The 13,627-nt window shown below is 40.6% G+C and overlaps 1 gene segment (V, D, J or C); it reads left to right on the top strand.

The window, feature by feature from the left end:
* The first annotated feature begins 11,097 nt into the window (after positions 1-11,097).
* Positions 11,098-11,634, top strand: LOC119869041. The segment is given in 2 exon segments: positions 11,098-11,199; positions 11,303-11,634. Coding segments are annotated over 2 exon segments (378 nt in total).
* The last annotated feature ends 1,993 nt before the right edge of the window (positions 11,635-13,627 follow it).

The raw sequence follows: 13,627 nt of genomic DNA, 5'->3' as shown, positions 1-13,627 counted from the left end.
CCTCGATGTTTATAGCAGCCATGTCCACAATAGCCAAAATGTGGAAGGAGCCTTGGTGTCCTTCGAAAGATGAATGGATAAAGAAGATGTGGTTTATGTGTACAATGGAATATTCCTCAGCCATTAGAAATGACAAATTCCCACCATTTGCTTCAACATGGATGGAACTGGAGGGTATTATGCTGAGTGAAGTAAGTCAGTCAGAGAAGGACAAACAGTGTATGTTCTCATTCATTTAGTGAATATAAATAATAGTGAAAGGGAATATAAGGGAAGGGAGAAGAAATGTGTGGGATATATCAGAAAGGGAGACAGAACATAAAGACTGCTAACTCTGGGAAATGAACTAGGGGTGGTGCAAGGGGAGGAGGGCGGGGGGTGGGGGTGAGTGGGTGACGGGCACTGAGGGGGACACTTGATGGGATGAGCACTGGGTGTTATTCTGTATTTTGGTAAATTGAACACCACTAAAAATTATTTTATTAAAAAATATAATAAAATAAATAATAAAATAAATATAAATAAATAAATAAAAAGAATTAATGCCTATCCTGAAAATGTTCCAAAAAAAAAAAAAGAAAACAGAAATTATAGGAAACTTCCAAACTCATTTTCTGAGGGCAACATTACCTTGACCTGAAAAACAGAGAAAGATCCTACTTAAAAGTACAATTACAAGCTAATATTCTTTACGAATATGGATGCAGAATTCTCATTAAGATCCTAACCAACAGGATCCAACAGTATGTTAAAAGGATAAATCTTCATGACAAAATCGGCTTAATTTGTGGTATGCAAGAGTGGTTCAGCATATGCAAAAAAAAAAACTTTGAGATTTCAGTCATTAATTAATGAAAGTATAAGGACCATTTTATCCTTTAAACTGATGCCAAAAAGCTTTTGGCAAAATAATTTATATCTCCTGATAAAAAAACCTATTGTTCTGTAGAGATAGGGAGACATACTCAACATCATAAAATCCATCTACAGAGACATATGGAGAATATCATCCTCAACAAGGAAAAGTTGAGAGCTTTTCCTGTAGATCAGGAACAGGACAGGGATGCCCACCATCACCCCTGTTCTTCACCATAGTAGTAGAATTCCTAGCCTCAACAATCAGACAAAAAACAGAAGGAAATGTCATCCAACTCAGCAAAGAAAAAGTCAAACGTTGACTCTTCACACACTGCAAGATACTTTAAGATTCCTTTGAGAAAAGTTGCTAGAACTGATACCGGAATTCAGCAAAATCGGAGCATGTGAAATCAATACAAGGAAGTCAGTGGCTCTTCTCTAATGTGCAAATGAAGCAGAAAAAAGAAAATCAAGGACTGGATGCAATTTATAAGTGCACCAGAAATCATCAGATGATGAGGAAAAATCCTAACTGAAGAGGGATGGATCTATACTCTAAACACTGCAGAACACTTATGAAAGACAGGAAGGAATAAAAAAGTAGATAGAAAATATTTACAATCGTTTATATTTCCTTGGTGTTGGTAGTGATCTCTCCTTTCTCATTCATGATTTTATTAATTTAGTCTTCTCTCTCTTTTTAATAAGGCTGGCTAATGGTGTATCTATCTTATTAAAGCCTTCAATGAACCAACTCCTGGTTTTGTTGACTTTTCCACAGTTCTTCTGGTCGTCATGTCATTGAGTTCTGTTCGAATCTCTATTAACTCCCTTCTTCTGCTGGGTGTAGGATCTGTTTGCTGTTTTTTCTCTAGCTCCTTTAGGTGCAAGATTAGCTTTTGTATTTGAGTTCTTTCCAGTTTTTGGATAGATGCTTGATTTGCGATGCATTTCCCCCTCAGGACTGCTTTTGCTGTATCCCAAAGATTTTGAATGGCTGTATCTTCATTCTCATTAGTTTCCATGAATCTTTTTAATTCTTCCTTAATTTCCTGGTTGACCTTTTCATCTTTTTGCAGGATGGTCCTTAACCTCCACGTGTTTGAGGTCCTTCCAAACTTCTTGTTGTGATTTAGTTCTAAGTTCGAGGCATTATGATCTGAGAATACGCAGGGGATGATCCCAATATTTTGGTATCGGTTCAGACCCGATTTGTGACCCAGTATGTGGTCTATTCTGGAGAAAGTTCCATGTGCACCTGAGAGGAATGTGTATTCAGTTGCATTTGGATGTGTGTTCAGTAGATATCTGTGAAATCCATCTGGTCCAGTGTATCATTTAAAGCTCTCGTTTCTTTGGAGATGTTGTGCTTAGATGACCTATTGAGTGTAGAAAGCGCTAGATTGAAGTCACCAAGTATAAGTGTATTATTATCTAAGTATGTCTTAACTTTCATTATTAATTGATTGATATATTTGGCAGCTCCCATATTCGGGGTATATATATATATATATATATATATATATATATATATATATGATTGTTAATTCCTCTTCTTGGATAGATTCTTTAAGTATGATATAGTGTCCCTCTTCATTTCTTATTACAGTCTTCAGGATAAATTTTAGTTTATCTGATATAAGGATGACTACCCCTGCTTTCTTTTGAGGACAATTTGAATGTAAATGGTTCTCCAACCTTTAATTTTCAGGCTGTAGGTGTCCTTCTGTCTAAAAAGAGTCTCCTGTAGACAGCAAATGGATGGGTCCTGCTATTTTATCCAGTCTGAAACCCTGTGTCTTTTGATGGGGTTATTAAGCACCTTCACGTTCAGAGTTACTATTGAAAGATTTGCGTTTAGTGTCATCACGATACCTATTGAGTCCCTGTTTTTGTGGATTGTTCCATTGGTCTTCTTCTTAAAGAGGAATTTTAAGAGTCCCCCTTAAAATTTATTGCAGAGCTGGTTTGGAGGTCACATATTCTTTTGGTTCCTGCCTATCTTGGAAGCTCTTTATCTTTCCTTCTATTCTGAATGAGAGCCTTCCTGGATAAAGTATTCTTGGCTGTATGTTCTTCCCATTTAGGACCCTGAATATATCTTGCTTCCCTTTCTGGCCTGCCAGGTCTCTGTGGAGAGGTCTACTGTTAATCTGATATTTCTCCCTATATAAGTTAGGGATCTCTTGCTTCTTCTTGCTTTAAGGATCTTCTCATTATCTTTGGAATTTGCAAGCTTCACTATTAAATGTAGAGTTGTTGAACGGTTTTTATTGATTTTAGGGGGGATCTCTCTATTTCCTGGATCTGAATGCCTGTTTCCCTTCCCAGATTAGGAAAGTTTTCAGCTATGATTTGTTCAAATACATATTCTGGACCTCTGACCCTTTTCAGCACCGTCGGGAAACCCAATTAAATATAGATTATTCTTTCTCAGGCTGTCACTTATTTCCCTTAATCTATCCTCATGGTCTTTTAACTGTCTCTTTTTTCCTCAGTTTCCCTCTTTGCCATCAACTTGTCTTCTGTGTCACTCACTCGTTCTTCCACCTCATTAACCCTCATTGTTAGGACCTCTATTTTGGATTACATCTCATTTAATTGATTTTTAATTCTGCCTGATTCGATCTAAATTCTGTAGTCAATAATGTGGAAAATTAACAAGGCGGGAAGCCACAAATGTTGGAGAGGATGTGGAGAAAAGGAAACCATCTTGCACTGTTGGTGAGAATGTGAACTGGTGCAGGCACTCTGGAAAACTCTGTGGATGTTCATCAAAGAGTTAAAAATAGATCTGCCCTATGACCCAGCAATTGCACTGCTGGGGATTTACCCCAAAGATACAGAAGCAATGAAATGCAGGACACCTGCGCCCCGATTTATAGCAGTAATGTCCACAATAGCCAAACTGTGTAAGGAGCCTCGGTGTCCATCGTAAGATGAATGGATATAAAAGTTGTGGTCTCTGTATACAATGGAATATTACGCCGGCATTAGAAATGACAAATACCCATCATTTGGTTCGACGTGGATGGAACTAGAGGGTATTATGCTGAGTGAAATATGTCAATTAGAGAAGGACAAACATTATATGGTCTCATTCATTTGGGGAATATAAAAATAGTGAAAGGGAATAAAGGGGAAAGGAGAAAAATATGTGGGAAATATCAGAAAGGGAGTCAGAACATGAAAGACTCCTAACTCTGGGAAATGAACTAGGGGTGGTGGAAGGGGAGGAGTTTGGTGGGGGTGGGGGTGACTGGGTGACAGGTACTGAGGGGGGCACTTGACGGGATGAGCACTGGGTGTTATTCCATATATTGATAAAGTGAACACCAATAAAAAATAAATTTATAAAAAAAGAAAACTTACACTATAAATCACAGAAATAAATGTCTTTTTTAAAATGTTGCAAAACTTAACAAAATAAAAATAATAAATTGTTGTAACACTTAAAAAAAAGAAAAAAGAAAGAAAAGCCAAGCACTGTGTATGGGCAGTGACTCTTGTGTCCCCGCATGAGTTTCCTGTGCTCCTCACCCTGGCTGCTGACCATCATTTCCTCTGAGTGCTCATGTTGGAGGCTCCCTCAACTAAGGCAAGTCCTGTCCCCATCCTGTGCTGTCCTTCCCTACAGGAGATCTGTCCCAGATCCCCCTGGAGGGGTCTCGTTCTGGAGTGGGGACACCCAGGAAGACCCTTATGATCACTGGCTCCTTCTCTGGATTCTCAATGCACAGGTCAGTGTGGGTGTCACATGGTTCCATCAGCCTCCAGGGAAAGGCACTGGAGTCAATGCCATGTCTGGTGGGAGGATGCTAAATACCACAACCTGCCTCTGAAGAGCAACAAGATTTTTGAAATTTCAACACCTGGAAAGATAAATGATTATGTTTCACACCAGAAGCACATCTTTTCAACGTGACGAACAACCAGCCTGATGATATACAGCAGAGCATCTACCAATGAAATCACAATTTCACATTTCAGCATGAGAACAGAATTGCTCTAGTTTATGAAAACAACACCATGAAAATCAATTGCCAGAATGTACATTCATATAACATATAAACACTACATTACTGGAGACCAATTAGGGAACAGGTCAACACTGAGGAGAGAAGGGGAAAAAAACTTTTAAATATATTGTCATTGGGGAAACTCTGAAGGAATCATTAATCATGAAATCGGAATGGTATGGATAAAAAGTTAATATGCATAACACCAAATATTAAGAATACACTTTGTGAAAATCATCTATATATATTTTTTATCATCTATATTTTTACCCACATATTTATCAAAGTAATCAAATACAAGATATGAGCCAAAGGGAAAATATGCACAAATTTCATAACCAACAAAGAACTTTCACCTGAATATCATAAGAACCCTCAAAACTCAATAGAAAAGAAAACAACATTCATATATAAAGCAGGCAGAGCCTTGTGTGGACATGTTACACAGGAGGGTACAGACACATGAAGTAAGCACAGGTGAGGACACTTCCCGCCAGGATCTCTCAGGGAAATTCACATCAACCACAATGAGATGCTCTATACACTCATCACGGGGGCTCAGGCATGAAAGAAGCTATTAAGCTGAGTGAAGTCAGTCAGTTGGAGAAGGACAAATTTTATATGGTCTCATTCACTTGGGGAATATAAAAATAGTGAAATGGAATAATGGGGAAGGGAGAGAAAATGAGTGGGAAATATAAGTGAGAGAGACAGAACATGAGAGACACCTAACTCTGGGAAACAAACAAGGGATAGTGGATATTGAGATGGGTAGGGGGACGGGGTGACTGAGTGACAGGCACTGAGGGGGGAACTTGATGAGATGAGCACTGAGTGTTATGCTATATGTTGACATATCGAACTCCAATAAAAAAAGAAAGCACTGACCAGACCATCCTGGGGAGCATGCAGGACCTCTGGGCCTCAACCTTGCAGGTTGGAATGAAAATTAAAGAGAGGCCCTGGAAAATCTTTTTTTTTTTTTTTGGTTCCTCCTGTAATTAAAGATAGATAACCTACCAGGTGACCCAGAAATCCCACTCCTCAGTGGTTGCTCCAGAATAATGAATCCCCATGTTCATGCAAAAATGGCATGTGAGCGTTTATAGTGTCTTCATTTCTGTGAGAAGCTTTGAACACCCCCAAAATCTTGCGTCATTTAAAGAATAATCCCAAGAAGAAAACATCCATCAATGGGTCAGGATTCTGCGATAAGTAGTCACACTATTGACGCACCCACCATCCCAGCGGAATCTCAATACATGATGTTCCATGAAGGTCAGCCTTCTCAGGGATAACTGAGGCCGTGCAGCCTAGGGCATTCATACAGCCAGGCCAGGGTCACAGTGATATGGTTGGGCCTTCAATCTTCCCCAAACCCAGATGATAAGCTCCTCTGCATCAGGCTGCATGCTGCCTTTTTGTGCCCAATGTCCTCATGTATGAAGCCTCCACAGACTGACCCAAACCAGCTCTGGTCCTCTGATGGGGAGTTCCTGAGACCAGAGTCTGATGTGTGTTCTGACAGCAGCTGTCCCCTCCAGCATCTTAGTCTCAGGCTCTCTCGTGTAGTTGAGCAGGACTAGGTTAAGACACCTCCACTGAATCCATTCATCTCCTGCTACTGCCTATCCCCACAACCTGAGGTCTCGACCTTCCTCTCACTCAGCTGGAAATGAGTTCAGGTGTTCAGTAACAGACATGGAGTTCTGTGTAGTGGGTGGTGTGCACCGGGATGGTTGCCATAGTAGCTACACCATGTGGTCCTTCCACCCAGAGTTTACCATGGCCTGTTCTCCACATCCTCACCAGCACAAGGTCCTTCTCATTTAAAGGACCAGGGAAACAGCTGCAAAGAGATACTTCAGTTATTTGCGGTTGGATTTCTAGGATGATTGGTGTTGTTTGACCTTGATGTATATATGTTTGTTTACTTGTATCTTTTTATTTATTAGAGAGAGAGGCAGCGATTGCACACATAGGGGTAGGAACATTGAGAGAGGCAGACTCTTCTCTCATCTTAGAGGCCAGGGTTGGGCTGAATCCCAGGACCCTGAGATCATGACTAAAGCCAAGGTCAGATTCTTAATCAACTATCTGCACAAGGACCCACTTTTGCTTGTTTTCTACAGAGAAATCGAAATAGAACTTGTCCCAATTTTGAAAAAAAAATGTATTTAACAGGGATGCCTGGGTAGCTTAGCGGTTTAGCACCAGCCTTCAGCGAATGGTGTGATCCTGTAATCTCAGGATTGAGTCCCGCATCGAGCTCCTTCAATGGAGCCTGCTTCTCCCTCTGCCTATATCTCGGCTTTTCTTTGTCTCTGTGTCTTTAATGAATAAATAAATAAAATATTTTAAAATATTTTATATTTTTATTTGGAGAGAAAGAGAGAGATGGAGAGGACCAGGAGAGAGAGAAAGAAAGTCTCAAGCAGATTCCCCATGACCACAGAGCCTGACTTGGGGCTCAAGTCCAGGATCCTGAGATCAAGACGTGAGTCAAAACCAAGAGTTAGATGCTTAACCACCTGAATGGCCCAGACGTCCCATCCTTGAGCAACTATTTAATGGGGGATTTAGATATGTTATTATTGTGTTCTGTCAGATTTTCTATTGAGGTTGAGAGTCCCTTTTGTTTTTTGGATACTAAGTCTGTCTCAGTATATGATTTAACACTCTGTCTCCCATTCCATAGGCTGCCTTCTTGCTCTGCTAATATTTGTTCTTCACACTTTGTGCATGATGTAGCCCCACTCACTGGCTTTTGTTTTTTTTGAATGTGATTTTAATGTCATATCAAAAAAATCACATCCAAGCAAATGTCATGATGTTTTAGGCTTAGTTTTCATGTATGAGTTCTAGAGTTGAGACTTCTGCTTAACTCTTTAATCCATTCTGAGATATTCTGTATCCTTGTATCTGTGTGATGTATGGTAAGGACCAGGTGTCATTATTTTCATGAGGCTGTCCAACACCATTTGTTATAGAGATTATCCTTTCTCCATTGTGTATGCTTAGATATCCTTTGGAGGCTTTCTGACTATACGCACACATTTACTTCTGGGCTCTGTATTATGCTCTACTGTCTACATGTCTGATGTTATGGAGCCACACACTGATATGCTAATGGGCGACTAAATTTCTGTAGAGGGATGTGTGATGTCTGACTATTGTTCTTACCTCCCATAATTTTATGGTCACTATCATGTGATTTCTTTTTCTGTATGAATATGGATTTTTCTATTATGTAAGAAAACCATTGGTATTTTGTTTAATTTATCAACATTAAAATTCTTAGAAGAAAAAAAGAATCTATACAAATAAAAATATTCCTGGAGATTTAAATAAGTATGAAAAATAAAAATGAAATTTAACAGTCATAGGCACTCTAGGAAAATAGATAGGCCTTAATAAATATAATCAGATTTCAAAGAGAAAAAATGACCAACACCAATGACTTTCGTTGCACATTGAAAGATGAATGGATAAGGAAGATGTGGTCTTTGTATGCAATGGAATATTACTCAGCCATTACAAACGACAAATACCCACCATTTGCTTCAACATGGATGGAACTGGAGGGTATTGTGCTGAGAGAAGTAAGTCAATCGGATAAGGACAAACATTATATGTTCTCATTCATTTGGGGAATATAAATAATAGTTAAAGGGAATATAAGGGAAGGGAGAAGAAGTGTGTGGGAAATGACAGAAAGGGAGACAGAACAAAAAGACTCCTAACTCTGGGAAATGAACTAGGGGTGGTGGAAGAGGAGGGGGACGGGGAGTGGGGGTGACTGAGTGACGGGCACTGAGGTGCGCACTTGATGGGATGACCACTGGGTGTTATTCTATATGTTGGCAAATTGAACACCAATAAAAAATAAATTAGTGAAAGGGAACAAAGGGAAAGGAGAGAAAATGAGTGAAAATGTCATTGAGGGTGACAAAATATGAGAGACATGGTCCCAAAATATGAGAGACATCTGACTCTGGGAAATGAACAAGGGGTAGTGGAAGGGGAGGCAGGCAGGGTTGGGGTGACTGGGGGATGAACACTGAGGAGGGCACTTGATGGGATGAGCACTGGGTGCTATAGTATATGTTGGCAAATTGAACTTCAATAAAAAAATTTAAAAAACAAAAAAAAATTAAAAAGGACCATAAATAAAATTCAAAGATTCTCATAGAGAAAGTATTGGAACATAGGCAAATTACTTTACTAGTATTATGAATACACTAAAATTGTTTCATGAAGAAGTAAAAAATGAACAATACAGATCAAATACAAAGACTAAAATCATTATCTAAAAGCTTCTGCCTACAAAAGGACAATGAAAGATTTAAGAAGAATAAAGCAAAAAAAAAAAAAAGAGTCCAAAATCAGATGGCTTTTTCTATGAATTTTACCAAGTACTTTAAGAATTAAGGTAAAACTTTTCAATCTCTTCCAAAACAATATGAGAATGGAAATTGCCCAAATTGATTTAAGGAGGGCAGAATGACTCTGACAGGAAACTCATGCAACGGAAACCACAAGAAGGGACACATGGACAATATCTCAGATGCACATAAATGCAAAAATACTGGCATCCTGAATCCAACAGCACATGGACGGATCGCACAGGATGACCTAGAGGAAATCATGCCTGGGATGCAAGTATGTTTGAACACACCCAGATCATAAATGGGGCCCCTGTATTAACAGAGTGAAGGATTGGATATACATGATTCTTTCCTATGATGCCTAAAACCGCTTGACAATATCTAACACACTTTATCTTCAAAACATATTAACAGTCGAGGCACAAATGTTTCCCTCCGTGAATTAGTCACATTTTATGAAAAACCCACAACCAACCCTGCATTCAAAAGTGAAAACCTGAAACCTTTCTGTCAATTCAGGAACCACAAAGGGGGCCATTCCCACCATGAGTATTCAGCATGTTATACTGAAGGAGAATAAACTGTGCCACCCCATATGTCAGCTGGTTCCCTGGATTATTGTGAATAAAATCACAGAAGAATCATCCAGTGGACAGAGATAGTGAACCTCCTGTGTCACCCTGATAGAAAGAAATAAATCTCCCGTGGGAAAATTAACTTCTCCCTACTGGGAGGGGTGAACCATCCTCTTCACTAGAACCATCTGTGGGACCCAGAAGGCTGCAGAAACAACCCTTGTCAGTTCCTCACTAATTCAATGACCCAAACCCCAAATCCTGGCCTCATGTCTCCACAAACCCAACTTCTTGTTGTGTAAGAAGCACAAGGGCTGCCTACTTTGGTCATTGTCTGCATTTTGTGTTCTCTCTCTCATGGGAGCTCATGAATATGCAACATGAAATACATCTCCAATTAGGTCTGTCATATATCTACACAGTAATTAGTCCAGACAAATAAACATATAGAAGAGAAGGAAACCCTTACTGGGGCAATGACTGGAATTCCAATCCAGGAAATGTAGGAAACAAAGAATAAACGATAATTAAATCAATAGAATCAGAAAAACAACTTTGTATCCATATGATATGATCTGTTGCAGGGTCAAACCCGACAAGCTACAAAACCAAATCCTTAAAGAACAATTTCAGGAAATCTATAGGATACAAAATAAACATAAAAAATATATGTAGGTTTCCACACACTAACAAAAAATATTTATAGTTTAAAGGTTGTATTTAATTATTAATGAAAGACACACAGACGGAGAGAGGGAGAGACACAGGCAGAGAGAGAAGCAGGCTCCATGCAGGGAGTCTAATGTGAGACTGGATCTCTGGACTCTAGGATCACTCCCAGAGCAGAAGGCAGACCTCAACCGCTGAGCCACTCCAGCATCCCTAACAATAAAGTATTTAAAAGGTAATTAATGAACCTTATTACATTGACACCGGTGTTAAGAATATAATATGTAGGATTAAGTATTCTGAAAAAGGTAAAATACTGTACACTAAAAGAACCTACATTGATTAGAGATTTTTAAAAACTCAAAAAGAAATGCAAAGGTAATTTTTTCATAGATTTAGCACTTCATAATGTCAGAAGACATTACACACAGTGGTATAGAGATGCAAAGCAATCCTTGTTAATAGTTGTGAAGAGTCAAATCTAGTTCTGGTGCTGATTATACATTTAAAGGACATGCAAATAGGACCCTCCCTTCACTGATTAAACCAGCGCAACCACGACCCTGCAGCTGAGAGAGAAGCCCCAGGCCCAGGATCCCCAGGTGACCCCGTTCGGGATCAGGACAGAACAAAGACGACTAAACATGAAATCTTTGCTCAGCTGGGTTTTCCTTGTGGCTATTTTAAAAGGTAATTCATGGAGAACAAGGGACGTTCAGTCTGTGAGTTGAGGTGAGTGAGAGAAACAAGGGATGTGGGACAGTTTTCTGACCAGGATTTCTTGTGTCTGCAGGTGTCCAGGGTGAGGTGCAGCTAGTGGAGTCTGGGGGAGACCTGATGAAGCCTGGGGGGTCCCTGAGACTCTCCTGTGTGGCCTCCGGATTCACCATCAGTAGCAACTACAAGAACTGGGTCCGCCAGGCTCCAGGGAAGGGGCTGCAGTGGGTCGGATACATTAGCAGTGATGGAAGTAGCACAAGCTATGCAGACGCTGTGAAGGGCCGATTCACCATCTCCAGAGACAATGCCAAGAACACGCTGTATCTGCAGATGAACAGCCTGAGAGCCGAGGACACGGCCGTGTATTACTGTGTGAAGGGACACAATGAGGGGACCTCAGTGTGAGCCCAGACACAAACCTCCCTGTAGAAGGGGATCGGGACCACCAGAGGGTGCACACTCCTCACCACTTCTGTCTTGAAGGCCCAGGAGCAGGTGAAGATGGAGGTTCTGGGCAGGTTTCCTGTCAGTGTCTGCACTTCCTCTCCAAGGAGCAGTTTCCCCCAGGGATTCTCTCTGGACACTTGATTTTGTCTTTACCTCTTCAGTCTCTTTCTTAGAGACTTAGAAATTCAAGTATAGCACTTGCACTTCCTTGTACTTAACCTTTCCTGACCCAAAATATTAATCAATTACAAATAACTCCATTCACATCATCTGAACATATTCACAAGTCCTATTAGCACTCACTGTGGATCACAGGACCCCAAGCTAACATACTTCTTGCACATCACGGTATGGAGGAATCTCCGATCAACACAACAATAAAGAGATGTTCCAGAAAAATGTTAAAATTTCCGGGAAGTGAGTGAGATTCCCAGCATGATATGGTAGGGATGTGGACTCAGAGGTCACTCACACTCACACACACACACACACACACAATCATGAAAGTATAAGCTTTTATACTTTCACATGCGTGTTCTTTGGGAGCCAGGCAAGCCTCTCATCACGTCATAAATTCCTGGATTGTGCCAGGGAAGGACACTGGCTCTGGGTTTATGTTGTGGGTCAGTGGTGGGGACAGGGTCCTGCTCCACGAGGGGCTTGTGTGGAGTCAGAGTCCCAACTGTATCAAAAGAGGTAACTCCTGGGTTATTGTTTCATTTCTTATCCTTTGGGTGGAGGAGATGAATGGGGATGGAATGTTAGGGAGCTATCAGGCAATAAAGACTGGACATGGTGTGAGGAATAATTTCACTAAACAAGCATCAAACTGGGAAGACAAAAGAAAGACATGGTCATTCTGAGTAGAAAAATGCCTTAATCACAGGAAAACTAGCTGGATAATGTATGGAAGGAGCATGAAACATAAAATCATAATACAAATAGGCCAAGATCCTAAAGGTCTCAGATGGAAGCTGTCCTCTCCCCAGGGTCACCAGTGGCCCTGAAGGTCATGTGTACACCATGTGATCAGAGACCAGAAGCTTCTACTGAATCCATGATGATCCTCAGTGTGAGGAGCTGGATTGGAGGACCTTCCACTTGGAGGAAGTAACTCTTGAATCCTTTGGGTGCTGACGTCAGCTCACTGTGTGTGACCTCAACCATCCCCGAGTTGGAACCTAATGCTCATGGGATGCGGGGAGTAGGTGGGGCCTTAGGGTTGCAGTTACGTCAGGAGGTGCATCCTCATTGTCGGATAAGCCCTTATACTCCTGGACTGGGAAAGTTCCTGCACCCTGGCCCCATGTAAGGTGATGGGGAAAGGACGGGGTAGGATGTGGGTGCTCTCCAGATACCACAGCCTCCTGCACCTGGACCTCAGATGACCCAGACTCCAGATCTGTGAGAATGAGTGTCTGTTGTTTGATTCACCCAGTCCATGTACGATGTTCCAGCAGGGGGCACAGGCTAAAGTCATTTTTTCTTTATTTAAATTGAATTTATCAACATTCACTATACCCTCAGTGTTCATCACATCACGTAAACTCCTTAACCCCCATCACCCAGTTACCCCACTCCCCACTCCTCCCTTACAGTGACCGTCTGTTTTTTTCCGAGTTAAGTGTCTCTCATCATTTGTCTTCCTCTCTAGTCTTACCCCACTAAGTTTCACTCCTTCCTTTATAGTGTCTTTCAATATGAATGAGACCATATCATTACCTTTCTGTAATTGATTTATTTCTCTCAATATAATGCCTCCAGTTCCATCCATATTGAAGGAAACATTATTTCATATTATTCATTATGTCTGACGGCTATGTAATATCCCATTGTATATATAAAGCACATCTTTTTTGTATATTGTTTATTAGAGTGCGATTAGCCAACATATAGCATAACACCTAGTTCTCATCTCGTCAAGGGCCCCCCTCAGTGCCCGTCACCCAGC

This window comes from Canis lupus, chromosome 8, assembly GCF_011100685.1.
Source record: "Canis lupus familiaris isolate Mischka breed German Shepherd chromosome 8, alternate assembly UU_Cfam_GSD_1.0, whole genome shotgun sequence".
Taxonomy (NCBI): domain Eukaryota; kingdom Metazoa; phylum Chordata; class Mammalia; order Carnivora; family Canidae; genus Canis; species Canis lupus.
Note: the sequence above shows the minus strand (reverse complement) of the source record. Positions and strands in the feature narration are given on the sequence as shown.